At 36.8% G+C, this 22,827-nt stretch overlaps 1 protein-coding gene across 2 annotated transcripts in view; it reads left to right on the top strand.

The window, feature by feature from the left end:
* Window positions 1-22,827, top strand: part of CASD1 (CAS1 domain containing 1) — a 73,752-nt gene that overhangs the window by 39,622 nt on the left and 11,303 nt on the right. For both annotated transcript variants that reach the window (XM_065883890.1, XM_065883892.1), the window contains 7 exons: window positions 6,869-6,988; window positions 7,959-8,115; window positions 9,461-9,540; window positions 11,800-11,901; window positions 14,553-14,693; window positions 15,210-15,287; window positions 18,167-18,259. In XM_065883890.1, the coding sequence (XP_065739962.1) occupies window positions 6,869-6,988; window positions 7,959-8,115; window positions 9,461-9,540; window positions 11,800-11,901; window positions 14,553-14,693; window positions 15,210-15,287; window positions 18,167-18,259 (771 nt within the window). The remainder of the gene's footprint in view (window positions 1-6,868; window positions 6,989-7,958; window positions 8,116-9,460; window positions 9,541-11,799; window positions 11,902-14,552; window positions 14,694-15,209; window positions 15,288-18,166; window positions 18,260-22,827) is intronic.

Raw genomic sequence — 22,827 nt, 5'->3', positions numbered from 1 at the left:
TTCTGATATGGATTCCTTTTATTTCCATTTCTTCTCTGATTGCTGTGGCTAAAACTCCAAAACTATGTTGAATAAAAGTGGTGAGAGTGGGCAGCCTTGTCTTGTTCCTGATCTTAGTGGAAATGCTTTCAGTTTTTCACCATTGAGGATGATGTTGGCTGTGGGTTTGTTGTATATGGCCTTTATTATGTTGAGGTACGTTCCCTGTATGCCTACTTTCTGCAGGAATTTTATCATAAATGGGTGTTGAATTTTGTTGAAAGCTTTCTCTGCATCTATTGAGATGATCATATGGTTTTTCTCCTTCAGTTTGTTAATATGGTTTATCACATTGATTGATTTGCATGTATTGAAGAATCCTTGCATTCCTGGAATAAACCCCAGTTGATCATGGTGTATGATCCTTTTAATGTGCTGTTGCATTCTGTTTGCTAGTATTTTGTTGAGAATTTTTGCATCTATGTTCATCAGTGATATTGCCTGTAGTTTTCTTTCTTTGTGACATCCTTGTCTGGTTTTGGTATCAAGGTGATGGTGGCCTCGTAGAATGAGTTTGGGAGTGTTCCTCCCTCTGCTGTATTTTGGAAGAGTTGGAGAAGGATAGGTATTAGCTCTTCTCTAAATGTTTGATAGAATTCGCCTGTGAAGCCATCTGGGCCTGGGCTTTTGTTTGTTGGAAGATTTTTAATCACAGATTTTTAATCACAGTTTCAATTTCAGTGCTTGTGATTGATCTGTTCATATTTTCTATTTCTTCCTGAATCAGTCTTGGCAGGTTGTGCCTTTCTAAGGGTTTGTCCATTTCTTCCAGGTTGTCCATTTTATTTGCATAGAGTTGCTTGTAGTAATCTCTCATGATCTTTTGTATTTCTGCAGTGTCAGTTGTTACTTCTCCTGTTTCATTTCTAATTCTATTGATTTGAGTAGTCTCCCTTTTTTTCTTGATGAGTCTGGCTAATGGTTTATCAATTTTGTTTATCTTCTCAAAGAACCAGCTTTTAGTTTTATTGATCTTTGCTATTGTTTTCTTCATTTCTTTTTCATTTATTTCTGATCTGATTTTTATGATTTCTTTCCTTCTGCTAACTTAGGGGTTTTTTTTTTTCTTCTTTCTCTAATTGCTTTAGGTGCAAGGTTAGGTTGTTTATTCAAGACGTTTCCTGTTTCTTAAGGTGGGCTTGTATTGCTATAAACTTCCCTCTTAGAACTGCTTTTGCTGCATCCCATAGATTTTGGGTTGTCGTGTGTCCATTGTCATCTGTTTCTAGGTATTTTTTTATTTCCTCTTTGATTTCTTCAGTGATCACTTCGTTATTAAGTAGTATATTGTTTAGCCTTCATGTGTTTGTATTTTTTACAGATCTTTTCCTGTAATTGATATCTAGTCTTATGGTGTTGTGGTCAGAAAAGAAACTTGATACAATTTCAATTTTCTTAAATTTGCCAAGGCTTGATTTGTGACCCAAGATATGATCTATCCTGGAGAATGTTCCATGAGCACTTGAGAAAAATGTGTATTCTGTTGTTTTTGGATGGAGTGTCCTATAAATATCAATTAAGTTCATCTTGTTTAATGTATCATTTAAAGCTTGTGTTTCCTTATTTATTTTCATTTTGGATGATCTGTCCATTGGTGAAAGTGCAGTGTTAAAAGTCCCCTACTATGAATGTGTTACTGTGAATTTCCCCTTTTATGGCTGTTAGTATTTGCCTTATGTATTGAGGTGCTCCTATGTTGGGTGCATAAATATTTACAATGGTTATATCTTCTTCTTGGTCGATCCCTTGATCATTATGTAGTGTCCTTCTTTGTCTAATAGTCTTTATTTTAAAGTCTGTTTTGTCTGATGTGAGAATTGCTACTTCAGCTTTCTTTTGGTTTTCTTTTACATGGAATATCTTTTTCCATCCCCTTACTTTCAGTCTGTATGTGTCTCTAGGTCTGAAGTGGGTCTCTTGTAGACAGCATATATATGGGTTTTGTTTTTGTATCCATTCAGCCAATCTCTGTCTTTTGGTGGGAGCATTTAGTCCATTTACATTTAAGGTAATTATTGATATGTATGTTCCTATTCCCATTTTCTAAATTGGTTTGGGTTCGTTATTGTAGGTCTTTTCCGTCTCTTGTGTTTCCTGCCTAGAGAAGTTCCTTTAGCATTTGTTGTAAAGCTGGTTTGGTGGTGCTGAACTCTCTCAGCTTTTGCTTGTCTGCAAAGGTTTTAATTTCTCCATCAAATCTGAATGAGATCCTTGTTGGGTAGAGTAATCTTGGTGGCAGGTTTTTCCCTTTCATTACTTTAAATATGTCCTGCCAGTCCCTTCTGGCTTGCAGAGTTTCTGCTGAAAGATCAGCTGTTAACCTTATGGGGATTCCCTTGTGTGTTATTTGTTTTTCTCTTGCTGCTTTTAATATGCTTTCTTTGTATTTAATTTTTGACAGTTTGATTAATATGTGTCTTGGCGTATTTCTCCTTGGATTTGTCCTGTATGGGACTCTCTGTGCTTCCTGGACTTGATTAACTATTTCCTTTCCCGTATTAGGCAAGTTTTCAACTATAATCTCTTCAAATATCTTCTCAGTCCCTTGCTTTTTCTCTTCTTCTTCTGGAACCCCTATTATTCAAATGTTGGTGCGTTTAATGTTGTCCCAGATGTCTCTGAGACTGTCCTCAGTTCTTTTCATTCTTTTTTCTTTATTCTGCTGTGCAGTAGTTATTTCCACTATTTTTTCTTCCAGGTCACTTATCCGTTCTTCTGTCTCAGTTATTCTGGTAGTGATTCCATCTATAGTATTTTTCATTTCATTTACTGTGTTGTTCATCGTTGTTTGTTTCATCTTTAGTTCTTCTAGGTCCTTGTTAAATATTTCTTGCATTTTGTCTATTGTATTTCCACGATTATGGATCATCTTTACTATCATTATTCTGAATTCTTTGTCAGGTAGACTGCCTATTTCCTCTTCATTTGTTAGGTAGGTCTGGTGGGTTTTTATCTTGCTCCTTCATCTGCTGTGTGTTTTTCTGTCTTCTCATTTTGCTTATCTTACTGTGTTTGGGATCTCCTTTTTGCAGGCTGCAGGTTCATAGTTCCCATTGTTTTTGGTGTCTGTCCCCAGTGGCTAAGGTTGGTTCATTGGGTTGTGTAGGCTTCCTGGTGGAGGGGACTAGTGCCTGTGTTCTGGTAGATAAGGCTGGATCTTGTCTTTCTGGTGGGCAGGTCCACGTCTGGTGGTGTGTTTTGGGGTGTCTGTGGACTTATTATGATTTTAGGCAGCCTCTCTGCTAATGGGTGGGGTTGTGTTCCTGTCTTGCTAGTTGTTTGGCATAGGGTGTCCAGCACTGTAGCTTGCTGGTCGTTGAGTGAAGCTGGGTGCTGGTGTTGAGATGGAGATCTCTGGGAGATTTTTGCTGTTTGATATTATGTGGAGCTGGGAGGTCTCTTGTGGACCAGTGTCCTGAAGTTGGCTCTCCTACCTCAGAGGCACAGCACTGACTCCTGGCTGCAGCACCAAGAGCCTTTCCTGCACACGGCTCAGAATAAAAGGGAGAAGAAGTAGAAAGAATTAGTAGAAGTAGGAAGAAAGAAAGAAAGAAAGGCGGGAAGGAAGGAAGAAGGAAAGAAAGAAAGAAGGAAAGAAAGAAAAGAGAAGGAAAGAGAGAAAGAAAGGAGGGAGGGAGGGACGGTGGGAGGAAGGAAGGAGGGAAGGAAGGAAAAAAGAAAGAAAGAAGATAGAGTAAGATAAAATAAAGTAAAATAAAATAAAGTTATTAAAATTATTAAGAAAAAAAATTTAAGAAAAAAAAGAAAGGACGGATAGAACAAATGGTGTTCTAGGACAAATGGTGGAACCAAAGCTATATAGACAAAATCTCACACAGAAGCATACACATACACACTCACAAAAAGAGGAAAAGGGGAAAAAATCATAGATCTTGCTCTCAAAGTCCACCTCCTCAATTTGGGATTATTCATTGTCTATTCATGTATTCCACAGACATCAAGTTGATTGTGGAGCTTTAATCCGCTGCTTCTGAGGCTGCTGGGAGAGATTTCCCTTTCTCTTCTTTGTTCTCATAGCTCCCAGGGGCTCAGCTTTGGATTTGGCCCCACCTCTGCATGTAGGTCGCTGGAGGGCATCTGTTTTTTGCTCAGACAGGACAGGGATAAAGGAGCAGCTGATTCGGGGGCTCTGGCTCACTCAGGCCAGGGGGGGAGGGAGGGGCGCAGAGTGCGGGGCGAGCCTGCGGCGGCAGGGGCCAGCATGACGTTGCACCAGCCTGAGGCTCGCTGTGCGTTCTCCCGGGGAAGTTGTCCCTGGATCCCAGGAACCTGGCAGTCACTTATTTCTTTTAACTGTTTAAATGTCTGGCAGCCACATTAAAAATTTACCATGTGGCTCACATGTTATTTTCATCACATAGCACTGCCCTAGACAGCTTAATTTGGTAGCTTTTACATAGAGTTTGATTTCAACTTTTCATGAAAAGGAACTTTATAGCAATTAATGACCATCTGAAAATGGTATGGATTGCCATGGGAATTTGTGTGTTTTCTGCTATTAAAAAGTGCTCAAATACTTGAAGGGAATTTTTGTTTTGTTTTTTTTAATGGTACGCGGGCCTCTCACTGTTGTGGCCTCTCCCGTTGCTCCCCTTGCGGAGCACAGGCTCCGGGCGCGCAGGCCCAGCGGCCATGGCTCACAGGCCCAGCCACTCCGCTGCATGTGGGATCTTCCTGGACTGCTGCACGAACCCGTGTCCCCCGCATCGGCAGGCAGACTCTCAACCACTGTGACACCAGCGAAGCCCTTGAAGGGAATATTTTAGAGTGCATTCAAGAATGAGGTAAAGATACAGGTTTAGGTTAGATAAGTTTTGAGGCTATTTCAATACTGTATTCCCACTTTCATCCCAGTGATTCTAATATGTTACACCTTCATTGAAAATTTCTGATCTAATGATGAGATAAGACATTTAAAAAGAACTAATGATGAAAAGCAATAAATACAAACTCATATATAGATTGTTGGTGCTTAAAGGAACTCAAAAGGAGAAATGACTTTCATCTGAGAGTAAAAGAATGGAAAATTTGACCAGGGGTCTAAAGAAGGATAGTATTTGTATAAACAAAATGTGGTTAGGAGAACATTCCAGGGTATAAAGAACAGATAAACAAAGGAGAGGTGACAGGAAAGTACAAGAAAGACCAGTTTAGGAGACAGAGAATCTAACAGTTTGGCTAGAGTGGAGACTATGTTGAAGAATCTATGACATTATAATTCAGGGGGTTTTCCTTCCAGAAAAAAATGTTATCCCTCAGAAAAGAAAAAGATGTGTTCAAGAATGCATTCGAGGATATATACAAAAGATGCATATGTTCGAGGCCTTATAAAATCAGTTTAAGGCGTCTGCTCAATTATTTTATCCTACAAAGTATCACTTAGGGAAGACATGTTAAACTAAAATGGCCATAACCAGTGTTAATGCTGGATAATTACAGAGGTGATCAGATGAGTCTATAAAATAGAAGCCAAAAAAATGTTTACATAGATTTAGTAATTATTCCTAAAAGAATGGCCTTATAATTACAAAGGTTGGATGTCACTAAAGAAGCCTGTTAAAGATCATTTTAAAAAGCAGTACACTGCCTGTGTTGTAGAGATCGTGACTATACATCTAAAGGACTAATAGGTGGTGGGGAGAACACATGACAGTGTTCTAAGGTTAAGAGAGTTAGGACTTGTAAATAATATTTCCAGTGACTCCCATAAAATATAGATTAGAAACATGTTATATTTCTTTCAGCCTAGATAGAAGTGAAGATGTGATGCTCTGAAAACTCATGGTGAAGATGAAACACATGCAGGAGTGTAAAATAAAATTGTTTTATAAAATAAGATTAGAAGGGAAATAATATTTCTGAATTAAGTTTGCATATGTTTTTTAAATGTAATTTTTGCTGAATAATCAAATATTTTAAGTAGTCATGTGACGATTTTATTTACAAGTCTAAATTCTGTATATTTAGTGGGGCCAAGAATGTAGGATTTGGGGGGGTGGTTAATTCTTTAGGATTTTTTTTAAAATTTATTTTTGGCTGCACTGGGTCTTTGTTGCTGCACGCAGGCTTTCTCTAGTTGTGACAAGCGGGGGCTACTCTTCGTTGTGGTGTGCGGGCTTTTCATTGTGGTGGCTTCTCTTGTTGCAGAGCACAGGCTCTAGGCATGAGGACTTCAATAGTTGTGGCTCGCGGTCCCAGTAGTTATGGCTTGTGGGCTCTAGAGTGTAGGCTCAGTAGTTGTGGTGCACAGGCTTAGTTGCTCTGCGGCATGTGGGATCTTCCCGGACCAGGGCTTGAACCCATGTCCCCTGCATTGGCAGGCGGATTCTTAACCACTGCGCCACCAGGGAAGCCCTTTGTTTTGTTTTTTATCTTCTTGAGAAAATGTGAACTCGAGAGTGACCTTGTATTCAGCATATATATGGTGATTAATAATTATGGATATAATATATTTAATTCAAATTGGATGAAATATACAAAGCGCCTCACATTTATTAACTCATTCATTCCTCACAAGACCCTTTGAGGAAGGAGAACATAGTCTCATTTTGCAGTTTAGAAACTCAAATTTAAGTTTAAAGTCACATAGCTAATGAGTGGCAGAACCAGAATTTGAATCTAGATCTCTAATTCCAAAGTCTACTTTTTTTAACCCCTGCTACAGGCTTAATTTTCGAGAATAAATCTTTTCATTGCGCCAATGTTGAGTAATAATGATGCTCCATTATTTTGGTTAAATTTACTGGTTATGGTAATTTAGGTATAGTTAGTGTCAGCATGTATTTCACCTGTTTATTTTTGTCAACAGTTTTTGCCTGTGTACATGCACATTCGGGTTCTGGTTGCTGCGTATCTATTTCAGACAGGGTATGGGCATTTCTCATACTTTTGGATCAAAGGAGACTTTGGAATCCATAGAGTATGTCAGGTAGGAATGCACGGTTATTTGTTTTCTTTCATTTCAACATGCTTTTGTGCCTAACTGTGGAGAAACTATAAATATGTCCATTTTAAGGCCATGGATAATTTGAATTTATGAAATAGCACTTTAAAGTTTTGTTATTTCCATTACTGAGGGATGAAAAAATAGAATTTAGATGAATGTATAATAAAAGCAAAAGGGAGAACATTGCTGATTCACTTTAGTTTTGTAGAAATGTACAGTTACATGGGATTGTTAAAACATGCTATGTTTTCTTTAAGAAGAGGATTAATATTTTTTGTTTCTACCTTGTGCTAGGAAGTTTGTAGACATTATTTTATTTACCCTTCATTACAACCCTGAGTTGTGATCTTTATGTTTACAGACAAAGACACTGAGGCTCAGAGAGGTTAAATAACTTGCCTAAGGTCACACTGTAAGTGATAAAGCTCTAATATTCATCTGCTCAAATTCTGTGTTCTTTGACATCACAGTGTCTGAAATGACTGTTACAAAAGTCCCAAAGATACTTTTGTTTTTCAAAGACAGTTTTTAATTTGAGTAATATTATTTTGTACCTATTGAAATGTTCAATTTAATACTAAATGAGGTAAATCAACATCAAACAGAGATGAAATGGACACCCTTTTGTTGAGGTAATCTAATCTCTGTTTATGAACTGTAGCTCTAGGAAGGAGGTTTATAATTCTTTTTGCTGCATTTAACAAGATGGCAGTTGTAGCCAGAGGACAGCTCAGGTTGGTGCTTTGCTGGGATTCAGTTAATATAATGATGCATAAATATTTTATATTCAACTCTTTACAGTGATTTTTAAACAAATGTGATTTTAGGGATTAGTAAAACATACTTGTACAGTTATTATTTTAGTCTTAAATAAACATTTATACTCTGTCAGAATCTGTCTGCTTTTCATGCATACCTGGAATGAAAACCATTTTCTTCTCCTTTTTAATAGGTCTTATTTCGTCTCAATTTCCTGGTAGTGGTGTTATGTATAGTAATGGATCGGCCTTATCAATTCTATTACTTTGTCCCCTTGGTCACTGTATGGTTCATGGTCATATATGTTACTTTAGCACTATGGCCACAGATAATCCAAAAAAAAGCAAACGGTAAATATACTCTCTTACTAATGTTAATAAATATATTCTTTCAATGTAAGTTCCTTTTCAGTTGCTAAAGGCTATTATTTTTATTGAGACATGTTGACAGGTTAAATTTATGTGTAACATTGACATTTTGAAATTTTTTATTAAGTAGTTCAAGTAGTATAACAGTGCAGAACAATAGTTTGCATTTATATTGTATGTGTTTTCTCTTTTTTAAAGTTAAATTTTCAAAGCCATTTTACATATCTACTAGTGCAGCCATTTTCAAACTACCTTGTATGGAGTCAGAATGGAGAGAGCCAGAAGAGAGGAAAGCCAAACAAGGCTCCAGGGCCATACATCCTGCTTCAATCTTGGCAGTTCTGCTTTATTTGATTTCTTATATATATATTGAGATTTTGAGTAAACATTATGTCAAACAAGCTTAAAAATCACTAATATAGTTTATATTCTAGACAACCCTTTAAGCAGTTATTATAAACCTGTTTTTTGTTTAAGGAAACCTAAGTGCCCAGAAGGTGTCATCTTCAAATTTCACATAGCCAGGTCTGATAATGTTCAAAGTGAGGTCACAGTCGTTTATCTTAATGCTTTTTCCCCTCAAATCATGTCATTAAAATAAAAGCCTCCCTTTTTTGGAAAAAGAAAATTTTTTATCTTTAATAATGTATTTAACTTAACTCTTTCAATCAAATATTGTATATCAAAAAACATTTTCTGTTGACTTTATTATAATATCAAATAATTCTTCAGGAAAGGGTTCAATGAAGTCCATTTGTGTCTTTGGACAGGCTCTGTAGTTTCATTCCTCAACACAAACCCAGCATATTAATAAAATGATAATCAGTATGTATAAACTGTGAACACATAATTTAAAATATGCATATGTTAAAATACATCTTATGGTTAAATTAGTCCACTAGGGAGTTCTTAAGCTCTCTCCTTAGAACTTTAATGTTGAAGCAGTATTATCTAAGTTATATTAAACGTGAGTGTTTGTTAGAGTTACATTGAACCTATTGTTCCAAATTTTGTTGTAAGTTTCAATAATGAATAGTATAATTGAATCTAGGAGGTATTTTCAAATATATTGAAAATAGTGGATAAATAGCAGGTATATGGGGTATCAGGTTAATGTTGTAGCCTCATTCCTAGTAAGGACCCTCCACCTTTTCTTCGTGTCCTACTTGTAATTTATACTACTTAGATATATTTTTTTGTATCCTGTAGGCAGCCTTAAATTATTTTTAAGAGCTATGCAGGGTATTAATATGTTAAATAGAGATATTTAATGTGTTTTCTAATGTAAGTTTACATTTCTTAGTAAATTAAACATTTTCTCTCTTAGGAAATTGTTTCTGGCATTTTGGCTTACTATTGAAACTAGCCTTCTTGCTGTTATGTATATGTTTTTTGGCATATTCTCAGGTTTGTATAGTCTTTTTGGTTTATATTTTGTTCTATTTTATTGTAAAGTTCAAATCTATTAAAGTATGAGAGACGAGTCAGAGCTTTTCTTAAGCCTCATTTTTTAATGACTGTAATAAAAGTGTCACTCTGTAGCTGACTACTCAGTGTGGTCCTTTTGAGACCTATCTACTTTTGTTACCACTGTTTTTGTTGTAAGAGCAATTTAAAGCTCTTCCTCTGGCAATTGTTCAAAATCCATTTTAGTTGACTTTGATCAATCAAACTTTTATTGAATGCCTCTTATAAGACACTAAGTGAAGATCAAAATTCTCTTGAGAGAATTTGCAACTTTGTTTGTGCATTATTCATGGCACCAAAATTTAACTTGATTTTTCCATAACTGCATAGAGTAAAATTTTGGCTGTTAATAAAACCAGCTTCAGAGTGAAGTGTTTGTATATATGTAGTATGTTTAACTTAATAAAACTTTTGGTCCTTTTCTTATCTCTAAACTTTTGTCCCCCTATTATGATGTTTGAGGTTTTTCTCAGCTATTTTAGCAGGATGGCAAATTGCTACCTGTTGGTCAGTCCATCAGACAGACATATTATTTGGTCAGCATGATATTTATAACAAAATATTGTAATTTGAATGCCTATAGTTGTGACATACTCTGTAGTTTACTCCCATCTCCAGCACTCTGTCTTGTATCTGGCTGTGCCAGGTAAAAATGCCATATAAGCGTGTGTGTGTGTGTGTGTGTGTGTGTCTGTGTGTGTGTGTGTGTGTGTGTGTAGTCCTATAAAGGTGGTTTTTTTGTTTGTTTTATAGGCTTTCCTACTTATTTTTATACTTAGAAATAAAGCATATTTATTTCTGCCTGACTTCCAAGGTTTTTTGCAGGAAATATATAAAATAATAAGCAATAGGCAAATGTATAAAGAAATAGCCAGGTAACTGCCACATTACTTGATAATTATTCATTAAAATTCCCAACACTCCCTGGTTCATCTGAGGGAGAGAAAGGAACACGGACCAACAGTTCAATAGAAAGAATTAAGAAGATTTCCCCAGCTTAGGATCAGTATTGACCACTGGACAAGAAAAAAAAGAACATAGCCCAGTGTCTTTCACAAAATGGGTGCTCATTAAATACTTGATTATTAATCATAAAAAATAATTTTAATGAGAAATAAAATTTTAAATTATAAATACATCATTATGTGATATATGATCTACAGGGCCATGTATCTCTAATATATATAGATAAAATATAGAAATATGATATAATAGGTATATACCTTACATTGCAAGTCTTGGTAATAATCATCGTTAATTTTCTGAGGCAAAAGCTTTAATAGAGCCTATTTTTATAAGCTGTTAGCATTTTAAATTCTGTGGTTAAATGGAGAATATTGCATTTTATTAATAAAGTTCTTCTGACCTAAAGATTTGGTATTACCTAAAATGTACTATTTTCATATTTTGCTTTGATTTTTATTAGCCTTTTTAAAAATTGTGATGTTAAACATTTTTTTATGCTGTGGCATTATGTCTAATAATGGAGTTTCCTTAATAGAGTTTGTCTTCATTCTTTAGTCTGGAAATTGAGGTTTTTGTTCTCTTTTTTGAAAGACTTCATTAATGTGCAGGAATGTACCCAAGACTTCTGCCCCTTCATTCCCAGATTTTCCAGGCTGTCAGATTAATAAGGGGGTACATTCACTAACTCGACCAGAGTAAAATTGTAAACTTTGTTTCAAAGGCTAGTAATGGAATTTGGGTATGGTTGATTAAGGTGACTAATTCAGAGGATTCTTTTAACTCAAATGGTTAATTATAGATTATTAAGGACATTTAGATAAAGAAAAACTATAACTTTAACCATCATCCTTTAGGTTATTGATACTGTGTTGGCTGAAGTATTTTGTATTTTTGTGTTTTGATCAGTAAATATTAAAACCTTAAATGGAATAATTTTCCAATTACCAGCTTGGTTTTTTTGTTTGTTTGTTTTATTTTTCAGTCTCAGTAGCTTTTCATATGCAGTGAAAGTAAGTTAACAAAAATGTTTTAAATCATCTTTAATAGCCTTTAGTAGAATATATTTATTTTCAAATGAAATGACATTTTCAAATGAAATATTTAACTAGAATTTTAAAATTGTGAATGACCCTTATATAATTTTAACTTTAGAAAATGACAGTTTATAATAGAATTGTAAGGCAAGTATTCACTTGTACCATCTTAATTTATTTTCTGGATTCCTCTTCTCAGGGTGCATTTGAGAAGATCTTTTCTCTTTGGCCATTGTCCAAGTGTTTCGAACTGAAAGGCAATGTATATGAATGGTGGTTCAGATGGAGGTTAGATCGTTACGTATGTATTTACCTTGTGATCTTTTGCTATTTCAAATTATACTTTTAAAAATTATTTGGAAAATTTTAATCTATTTAGTTTTGGAATAAGGAAACGTTGATTTGGTAAATCAAAGCAGTCCAGCCCTCCCCTGTTTTTATAGTGGAGAAAGGGTATGCATGTGTACATATATCAGTAGGAAAATACTATAAAAATGTTTTCTATAAAGTGACCTTTATTTGAGTCATAATTTTGACTTAGAGATGATCTCATATATATGCTTCAGCCATTCAACACAATACTTATTAAGCTCCAATATATGCACTAGATGTTGGTGTTATGAGGGATATATTTTAGAGAAAGAAGACATACCACCAGGCTTCTAAACCTTATAATCTAGTTTAAAACTCTGGATTACTAAAAAAAAAAAAACCCAAAAACTCTGGATTACTGCTTATAATTAGTGCTAAACTCTGCAGTATGGATTTTGTAATAGAAGTGTGCAAAGAAAAGAGAGCGATGTCATGGATTATTCCATGAATTTTATCTTGAAGGCTGGTTAGGACTTAATTGGCCAAGAAAATATGAAACATCTAGCACAGCATTTGGAAAATAATAGACACTGAATAAATATTAATTACCTCTCTTCACTCTTTCCCTTTAACTTCCATTTTTTACTCTTCCCTTTTTTCATTCAACAAATATTTTCTTAGTGCCTTTTCTGTGCTATTCCTGGTTTCTAATACCTATGCACTTTCCAGTTATTCTTAATAAATAAAATATTTACTTTTAAAATTCTTTTTGTTTTTCTAATCGTACATTGCATTTCAAAACGATATGTGAATAAAAAGCTATGTTAAAGCCTTGCCATAAAATAATTTTTAATTCTCAACTTTCTCATTAGGGCAGTCTACTATGATAGCTCATGTTAAGTGTTTATTTAAAAAAGAAAGCTGGAACTTCCCTAGTGGCGCAGTGGTTAAGAATCTGCCTGCCAGTGCAGGGGACATGGGTTCCATCCCTGGTCTGGGCAGATCCCACATGCCACGGGATCCCACATGCCACACAGGCCTGTGTGCCACAACTACTGAAGCCTGTGTGCCTAGAACCCATGCTCCGCAACAAGAGAAGCCACCACAATGAGAAGCCCATGCACCGCAATGAAGAGTAGCCCCCGCTCGCCGCAATTAGAGAAAGCCTGCGCATTGCAATGAAGACCCAACGTGGCCAAAAATAAATAAATAAATAGATTTTTTAAAAAAGAAAAGAAAGCCATTGTGCTTTCTGATCCACCATTTTTTCATTTTTATGTGCATATACTGCTTTTTCAAAGTATGCTCTTGGTAATGTTACTGTTTTATTTGCTTGAAAGTACCAATATAAAATATATTTTATCTTGGTTGAGTACATTTGAATTTTATCATGTGTCTTCAGAATAGTTTTTATCATTTTTATTTTTTCATTTTTATTGAAGTATAGTTGGTTTACCATGTTGTGTTAGTTTCTGCTGTACAGCAAAGTGAATCAGTTATACATATACATATATCACTCTTTTTTTAGATTTTTTTCCCATATAGGTCATTACAGAGTATTAGGTAGAGGTCCCTGTGCTATACAGTAGGTTCTTATTATTTATTTTATTTTATTATTTTTTAAAATTTATTTTATTTTTGGCCACGTTGGGTCTTCATTGCTGCACGTGGGCTTTCTCTAGTTGCGGCGAGTGGGGGCTACTCTTCGTTGTGGTACGCAGGCTTCTCATTGCAGTGGCTTCTCTTGCTGCGGAGCATGGGCTCTAGGCACGTGGGCTTCAGTAGTTGTGGCTCACAGGCTCTAGAGCACAAGCTCAGTAGTTGTGGCACACAGGCTTAGTTGCTCCATGGCATGTGGGATCTTCCCGGACTAGGGCTCGAACCCGTGTCCCCTGCATTGGCAGGTGGCTTCTTAACCACTGCACCACCAGGGAAGTCCCAGATATCTATTTTATATATGGTAGTGTATATATGTCAATCCCAATCTCCCAATTTTTCCCTCCCCCGCTTCCCCCATGGTAACCATAAATTTGTTTTCTATATCTGTGACTCTCTTTCTGTTTTGTAAATAAGTTCATTTGTACCATTTTTTTAGATTCCATGTATAAGTGATATCATATTATATTTGTCTTTCTGTGTCTGACTTAGTTCACTCAGTATGACAATCTCTACGTCCATCTATGTTGCTGCAAGTGGCATTATTTTGTTCTTTTTTATGGCTGGGTAATATTCCACAGTATATATGTACCACGTCTTCATTATCCATTCACCCGTTGATGGTTGCTTCCATGTCCTGGCTATTGTAAATAATGCTGCAGTGAACGTTGGGGTGCATGTATCTTTTCGGATTATGGTTTTCTCCGGATATATAAATTGTCTTTATTTCTTCACTTGCTGCTGAGACTGCTTGGAGTAAACCAGCTTATCTGTGTCATTGCAAGAGATGTTTGCTTGTCTATTGCAAATTGTTTCCAACAATCGTTGACTTCATTTCTTGAAGTTTAAGTTCTTCATAGAAACTTTGGACCTTTAAGCTTTTTACCTACATACTTTTATACATACTGTTCTCCTTTACCAATTACATTTGCTATTTATTGAAAAGTAGCTGTTTAAAACAGGTTTTCTCTCCTTATTTTTTAGGTAGTCTTTCATGGAATGTTGTTTGCTTTCATTTATCTGGCTTTACAGAAGCGCCAAGTACTTTCTGAAGGAAAGGGTGAACCTCTTTTTTCAAACAAAGTTTCAAATTTTCTATTATTTATTTCAGTAGTTTCTTTCTTGGTAAGTTTCAAAATGTAATTTTCTAAATTTCCAAAATCCATGGTACAGAAAATTAACTTCTAAGAGATAGGAGTTTAATCATTTGTTTTTAGTAAATAAAATCTTTACTTTTGAAATTCTTTTTCTCCTTATTTTTTAATTGAACATAAATTCTAAAGAGAATATAAATATATATATGTTAAATATGAAGAATAACTGAGAACTCAGTGAAATAGAATTTTAAAAGTTGTAATAAGTTTGGGAAAAAATATAACATAAGGTGTTTGACAGGAAGAGCCATCACTGCCTTATGATCACTACTTCCAGAAAATCACAGACTTATGTTCCCCTCTTTCTACTTTCTGATATTTGAGCACACCAAAAAGAGTGATGAGCAAACCTGTGGACAGTTTTTACTGAAGCTTTTTTAATAACATAATGAAGTATAATGTTATAAATAAAACTTTTTAAAGTTGAGTGCTGCCTCTTTAAGGCATATATATTTTTGTGAACTGATGCATATATTTTTTATTTTAGACCTATTCCATCTGGGCTAGCAGTTGTAAAAACAAAGCAGAGTGCAATGAACTCCACCCATCTGTTTCTGTGGTACAGGTAATTATCTTTATTTAGAGAAATTTTTCTTCTTAATTTTTGATAAGAATAGAGTCTTTAGAGGCAGCGAGATTTGAGATTAAACTCTATTAAATGTAGGTATATTACTTAATCTTCCTAAGGCCTACCTTCCTCTACTGTAACAGAGATATTAAAATCTCTTTTAAAGGGTGGTTATTAAATGTATGGAAATGATCAGTGTCTGTTGCTTAATAAGCACTCAGAAAATGTTAATTCTTTTCTCCTGTTTGCTTTTTCATCATTTATTTATTCAAATTTCTCATTTACTTTTTTACTTAGAAGATCATTAAAAACTATGAGACTATGTGTTAAGAACCATGCTACTGGGCTTCCTTGGTGGTGCAGTGGTTGAGAGTCCGCCTGCCGATGCAAGGGACACGGGTTCGTGACCCGGTCCGGGAAGCGGCTGGGCCCGTGAGCCATGGCCACTGAGCCTGTGCGTCCGGAGCCTGTGCTCCGCAATGGGAGAGGCCACAACAGTGAGAGACCCACGTACCGCAAAAAAAAAAAAAAAAAAAAAAGAACCATGCTACATGTAAAAAGTACATGTAGCTCCTGCCCTCACAGAACTTACAGTCTAATAGAGATATGGATCAGTAAACATTCATTCATTCAATTTTTTTTTTTTTTTTTTTTTTTGCGGTACGTGGGTCTCTCACTGTTGTGGCCTCTCCCGTTGCGGAGCACAGGCTCCGGACGCGCAGGCTCAGTGGCCATGGCTCACGGGCCCAGCCGCTCCGCGGCATGTGGGATCTTCCCGGACCGGGGCACAAACTCGTGTCCCCTGCATCGGCAGACGGACTGTCAACCACTGCGCCACCAGGGAAGCCCCATTTAACAATTTTTTAAATTCATTTAACAAATATTTGATACTTACTATGTGCTAGATATTATGCTGGGGGATATAGTGGTGACCAAATCAGACATGGTCCCTACCCTCACAGAGCCTGTATTCTTCTGTTAGAGATAGTAATCATATAACCACCACGTAATTATAAATAGAAGTACATGATGCTACAAGGGAATATAATACAGGATATGACCTAGTTGGAGTTGGAGTGAAGGTAGTTAGGGTTCAGAGATGATTTCCCTTTTAAAATTAAGCTGAGAATGGAGGAATGAAGGCAGGCAGTGAGAACTTAGGCCCTGTGGTAGAAAAGAGCATATTCACATTCAAGAAACTTAATGAAGGCCATTGGGGCTAGAGCTCAGAGACCCAGGGTCGAGAGGAGTATGTCACAGTGCCTGGGAGGTGGGCAGAGGCTAGGGGCAACCCAAATCAGATTTACCTTTTACAGAGATACCTCTGGTTGCAGGTAATCATAGGGTATTGTGATTAGTGTAGTGATGGTCAAGTACAGGATACTTTGGAAACACATGGGATTTCTTCCTAACCCATCTTGATACCAGAGCAGGGTTCTTGGAGAAAGTATGTCTAAGCCGAGGCCTAAAAAATGAGTAGTTCAACAAAGAGAAACAGGGAGGATTTCTGGAGGATCTTGTTTTAGGTTTCAAGTTCTCGTCAATGAAGAAACTATTTTATCCCTCTTAAACCTCTATATAGTCAGTAGAACCAAGCATATGACAGACTTTCCAAACACAATTGATAATGACATTTTAAACATTGTACTATATTCATATAACACTTTCATGACTTCTGCAGACAACCAGATATAACACTTTGTATATCATATCTGATGTCATTTTTGTAATGACATGAAAGGAAGGGGGTTGTTCCACTAACAGTGCACTAATACCGAACAATATAAGGGGAGCTAAGGAAGAGAGTGACTGCACATAGAATAACACTAACACAAGCACTCCTGAGCCTTACCACCTTTTCTGCTAGTCACTCCACTTCACATGCTCATCGTTCCTTAGTTATTTTTTTCCCACGTTTACATTGCTGCCAGTAGAAGGAGACTTTTTTTTTTTTTAAACATCTTTATTGGGGTATAATTGCTTTACAATGGTGTGTTAGTTTCTGCTTTATAACAAAGTGAATCAGCTATACATATACATATGTTCCCATATGTCTTCCCTCTTGCGTCTCCCTCCCTCCCACTCTCCCCATCCCACACTTCCAGGCTGTCACAAAGCACCGAGCTAATATCCCTGTGCCTTGTGGCTGCTTCCCCCCAGCTATCTACCTTACTACGTTTGTTAGTGTGTATATGTCCATGACTCTCTCTCGCCCTGTCAAATAGAAGGAGACTTTTGAAGAGAGCAAAAAGATGGGGGTGGGCGGCTCCTAAAAAAGCAAATACATTATGGATTAGTACATTAGTACAAAATTGTATTATGGAATTTTATTAAGTTTTGCTACATAAATACATCATTTCTTTCTACACAAAGGGCTTCAAGATGAGTTTATGTTTTTTCTAATATACATAAAATAAAACTGTTCAGCCATGTACTACGTAAAACCTGCACTTGTTTGCAGTATACAGACCACATGCTGAGAAATCCAGTTAGAGTAGACTCTGGATCAAAAATAACTTGAGGGGCTTCCCCGGTGGCGCAGTGGTTGAGAGTCCACCTGCCGACGCAGGGGACACGGGTTCGTGCCCCAGTCCAGGGGGATCCCACATGCCGCGGAGCGGCTGGGCCCGTGAGCCATGGCCACTGAGCCTGCACGTCCGGAGCCTGTGCTCCTCAACGGGAGGGGCCCCAACAGTGAGAGGCCCGCATACTGCAAAAAAAAAATAATAACTTGAAAAGAAACATTTATCTGTTGAAGAAAACCATTGTGTCAATGTATCAAGTTCAATAACAAATAATCAAGTTATTACTTGAAAGAAAGCAAAATTATTTTAATAAGCGGATTATTAATATTTGCCTCTGTGTTTTTTCTTTAGATTTTAGCCTTCATCCTAATAAGGAATATCCCTGGATATGCCCGTTCAGTTTACAGTTCATTTTTTGCTTGGTTTGGAAAAATTTCATTAGAGGTTGGTACATTAATATTTTGGTCTGTCTTACACAACCAAGTGTTATATGCAGGTGTGTATGTGAATGAGTATATAGGTGTGTAAGTCTGACTTTTTTTTAATCAAAGTTATTTATGAAATTATAGGAAAGAAATTTAGAACTTCAACAGCAGTATTATAGAATGTAATGGCTAGACGTTACATTATTTAAAGCCTTATTTAAATGGCTAGACATAGATGACTTTGAAATATTCTTTACATTGTCTTAAGCTTTCAAGTACAACAAGATGCTGAGATCAGAAGAGAAAAAAATGAAATAGGTATAAATGAAATTTGTAAATAGACATAAATGAAATCAAGTTGAGAGGATTTTGACTTGTTCATTCATAATTAAATATTATAGTACTGGAATTTAGTTTATTGATGCTTATTTAAAAATTCACTCTTACAATTGGAAGTTTGGGGAAAATTTTTAAACTCATTATTTTGTGTGCAATACCTAATACGAAATTATCTACAGAATCCGTTTAAAGTAGGTTATGAAATACATTCTGAGTATTCTGAGTTTTATTATTTGAAACAGAACATTTTAAAACAGAATTCATACTGTAATCATAAAAGATACATTTTAGAGTTACAATATTTATTAAGTTGTCTTTAAAATTGGGAAAATTTCTCTGCGATTGTTATACACACACACACATTCTTTTTCAGATTTTCTTCCCTTATAGGTTATTACAAAATATTTAGTATAGCTCCTTTTGCTATTTAGTAGGTCCTTGTTGGTTATCTATTTTATATATAGTAGTGTGTTAATCCTAATCCCAACCTCCTAATTTATCACTCGACCCCCTTTCCCCTTTGGTAACCATAAGTTTGTTTTCTATATCTGTGAGTCTCTTTCTGTTTTGAAAATAAGTTTGTTTTTTTTTTTTTTTTTAAGATTCCACATATAAGTGATATATGATGCTTGTCTTTCTCTGTCTGGCTTACTCCACTTAGTATAATAATCTCTAGGTCCATCCATGTTGCTGCATATGGCATTATTTTATCCTTTTTTATGACTAATATTCCACTATACACATACACACACACACACACTGCACCTTCTTATCCATTCACCTGTTGACGGACATTTAGGTTGCTTCCATGTCTTGGCTATTGTAAACAGTGCTGCAATGAACTTTGGGGTGGGTGTATATTCTCTGGTTTTCTGCAGATATAGGCTTGCAGGATCATATGGGCCCTTGAAAAGAATGTGTAGTCTGCTTTTTGGGGATGTAATGTCCTGAAAATATCAATTAAGTCTAACTGTTGTATCACTTAGGATCTCTGTTGCCTTATTGATTTTTTGTCTCGAATATCTGTCCATTGATATGCGTGGGGTATTAAAGTCTCCTACTATTATTCCCTTCGATTTCTCCCTTTATGTCTGTTAGTATTTGTTTTATGTATTTGAGTGCTCCTATATTGGGTGCATATATGACAAGTGTAATATCCTCTCCTTGATCCTTTTATCATTATATGCTGTCCTTTATCTTTATGTCCTTTGTTTTAAAGCCTATTTTGTCTCATGAGTATTGCAACCCCTGCTCTCTTCTCATTTCTGTTTGCATGAAATATCTTTTTCCATCCCCTCACTTTCAGTCTGTGAGTGTCCTTTGCCCAAGAGTGGGTCTCTTGTAGACAGCATATTGTAGGCTTCTTTTTTTATCCAATCTGCCACTCTGTGTCTTGATTAGAGCATTTAGTCCATTAACATTTAAGGTAATTATTGATAGATACATATTTATTGCCATTTTAAACTTTGTTTTCTTGTTGGTTTTACATTTCTTCTTTGTCCCTTTCTTTTTGTTTTTCCTTTTGTGGTTTGATGGTTTTCTTTTGTATACTTATGTTCTCTTCTTTTTGTTTTTTCTGAATCTGTTGTATGTTTTTGATTTGCTATTATGCTGTTTCTCAAGTATGTTAACCCCTTCCTGTATCTACATGCTTTAGACAGGTAGCCATATAGGCTCAAACACATTATTAAAAAAGAAGTCTACATTTTCTTACTGTCCTCCACCACATTTTATGATTTTGATGTTCTCTCTTACATCTTCATGTTCATCCTTTTGCTGCTCATTGTGGTTATCATCGCTTTCTCAGAAATTTTTTTTTTAAATCTGTGTACAGGCTTATTTAAGAGATTTACTTTCCGATTGTGATTATTTCTTTCCTATAGATTCTTACTTCTTTTCCATTTAGAGAAGACCTTTCAATATTTCCTTTAGGATAGGTATAGTATTGCTGTATTCTTTTAGTTTTTGCTTGTGTGAGAAATTCTTTATCTCTCCTTTTATTCTAAATGATGATCTTGCTGGGTAGAATATCCTAGGTTGCAGATTTTTCCCTTTCAGGACTTTCAATATACCTTGCCACTCCCTTCTGGCCTGCAACATTTCTGCAGAGAAATCAGCTGATAGCCTTTTGGGTGTTCCCTTGTAATTAACTCTTTGTTTTTCTCTTAACTGCCTTTTGAATCCTCTCTTTAACTTTTGCCGTTTTAATTATATGTCTTGGCGTAGGTCTGTTTGGGTTTATCTTGTTTGGGACTGTTTGTGTTCCTGTACCTGGATATCTGCTTCCTTCTTTCCGTTTGGGAAATCTTCAGCCATAATTTCTGAAAATTTTCAGAATACATTCAATACAAATACATTTTCAATCCCCTTTTCTCTTTCTTCTCCTTCTGGGATCCCTATTATGTGTGGATTGGCATGCTTTATATTATCCCATAGGTCTCTTATATTGCTTTCATTTTTTTTCATTTGGCTTTCTGTCTGCTGTTCTAATTGGGTGATTTCCATTATTCTGTCTTCCAGATCACTTATTCTGTCTTCTGCATTATTCATTCTGCCCTTCATTGCCTTTAGCTCAGCTTTTGTCTCTGCAAATGAATTTTCTAATTTGTCTTGTCTCCTCCTTTTAGTTTCTAATTCCTTTTTACAGTACTCTGCATTTCTGTTGGTAGCCTTTCTTAATTCCTTCAGTATTTTCATTATCTCCTTTTTGAACTCAGAGTGTGTTTACATGAAGAGGTCTATTTTATTGCTTGTTCTTTCAAGGGAATTCTCTTGATCTTTTAATTGGGAGTGGTTCCTCTGCTTCTTCATTTTACATATATTTCTCTTGCTCTATGAGTTTAGGAGAAACAATTATATGCTGTGGTCTTGGAGGGCTGTTTTTATGTGGGAACATCCCTTTGTAGCCTGCATGGGTTTAATATTTTTTGGTACAAGGGCTCTTTTCAGTGTGGATGCCTGCTGTCTCTTTCCTCAGTGTATGCTGGCCATTATCCCTTTGACAGGAGGTGTGACTGATGTTGTGGTGACCAGAGCCTGCACTGGATATTCAGTGGGCCTCCTCTTTGCTCTGTGGTTGCTACAGCCCTGTTTGGGACAAGGTCTACTCCCTAGTTGTTGGGAGTAGACGCTCCCAGATCCTTTTCTGACCTGCATTTCTGAGCTACAGTGCAAGATAGTCAGGATTGGAGCACTCCCACTGGGACAGGAGCCACTGAGTTTTCCTCCACGGCTGCTGGAGCTGTTCACCAGTGAATGTGCTCTGTTGTGTTACCTTTCACCTACTGTACGGGCTCACAGAGTAAACTGTTGTTGGTGCTGCCCTTGGCCCCTCCTCAATGCTGGGAATACGAGCAATCAGCCTTGGTGTCCCACAGGTGTTGTTTTCACAAGGCCACCAGTGCAGATTGACTGAAGTTAGGTCCCAGGACCACAGTATTCGCACATATGAATCCACTGTGGGAGCTACGGAGGCAGTTCACACCCTGGCCTGGCCAAGCCCTCATGCACACACACCCACAAAGCCTACAGCTGCTAAGGCCAGATACCTCCCAGCCACAGGGCACCTGTTATCTGTTCAGATGTCCTGCAGGCACTGAATTTACAAAGCCAGCGGCAGAGGTGTTAATCCATGGCTCACACAGCCATGGGGAGAGATTTCAGCCCTGCTTTCTGAGTTGCATGGCCCCTGAGGCTCAGCTGTGGTTTTAGCCCCACCTCTGCTTGTGGGCAACACAATGACATCTCCTCCCAGGGCCTGCCAAGGTGGCGGTTGGTGTGGGAGCCTGCCAAGGCAGCGGCAGCTGAGGCACACTCTCCTGGAGGCCAATAAGGTGAGGCAGGGGCCAGCACATGAGCTGCTATGGTGGCCCCATCCTTCACGCACCACTGAACAATAGCCCTTTCTATGGCAGGCCCAAGCATCTTCCTCGAACACCCACTACTGCAGCCGTACCACACTCCAGCCCCTTCAGGCTGTCTCCGTGCAGCCAACCCCAGTCCTCTCCCCAGGTCTACCTCATTGCAGTTTTGATTTGCATTTCTCTAATTGTGATGTTAAGCATCTTCTCATATGCTTTTTGGCCATCTGTAAGTCTTCTTTGGAGAAACGTCTATTTAGATCTTCTTCCCATTTTTTCATTGGGTCATTTATGGGTTGTTTTTTTTTTATTGCAGTATATTTGATTTACAATGTTTTGTTAGTTTCAGGGGTACAGCAAAGTGAATCAGTTATACATATATCCACTC

This window comes from Phocoena phocoena, chromosome 9 (genome assembly GCF_963924675.1).
Source record: "Phocoena phocoena chromosome 9, mPhoPho1.1, whole genome shotgun sequence".
In the NCBI taxonomy this organism is placed as follows: Eukaryota; Metazoa; Chordata; class Mammalia; order Artiodactyla; family Phocoenidae; genus Phocoena; species Phocoena phocoena.
Note: the sequence above shows the minus strand (reverse complement) of the source record. Positions and strands in the feature narration are given on the sequence as shown.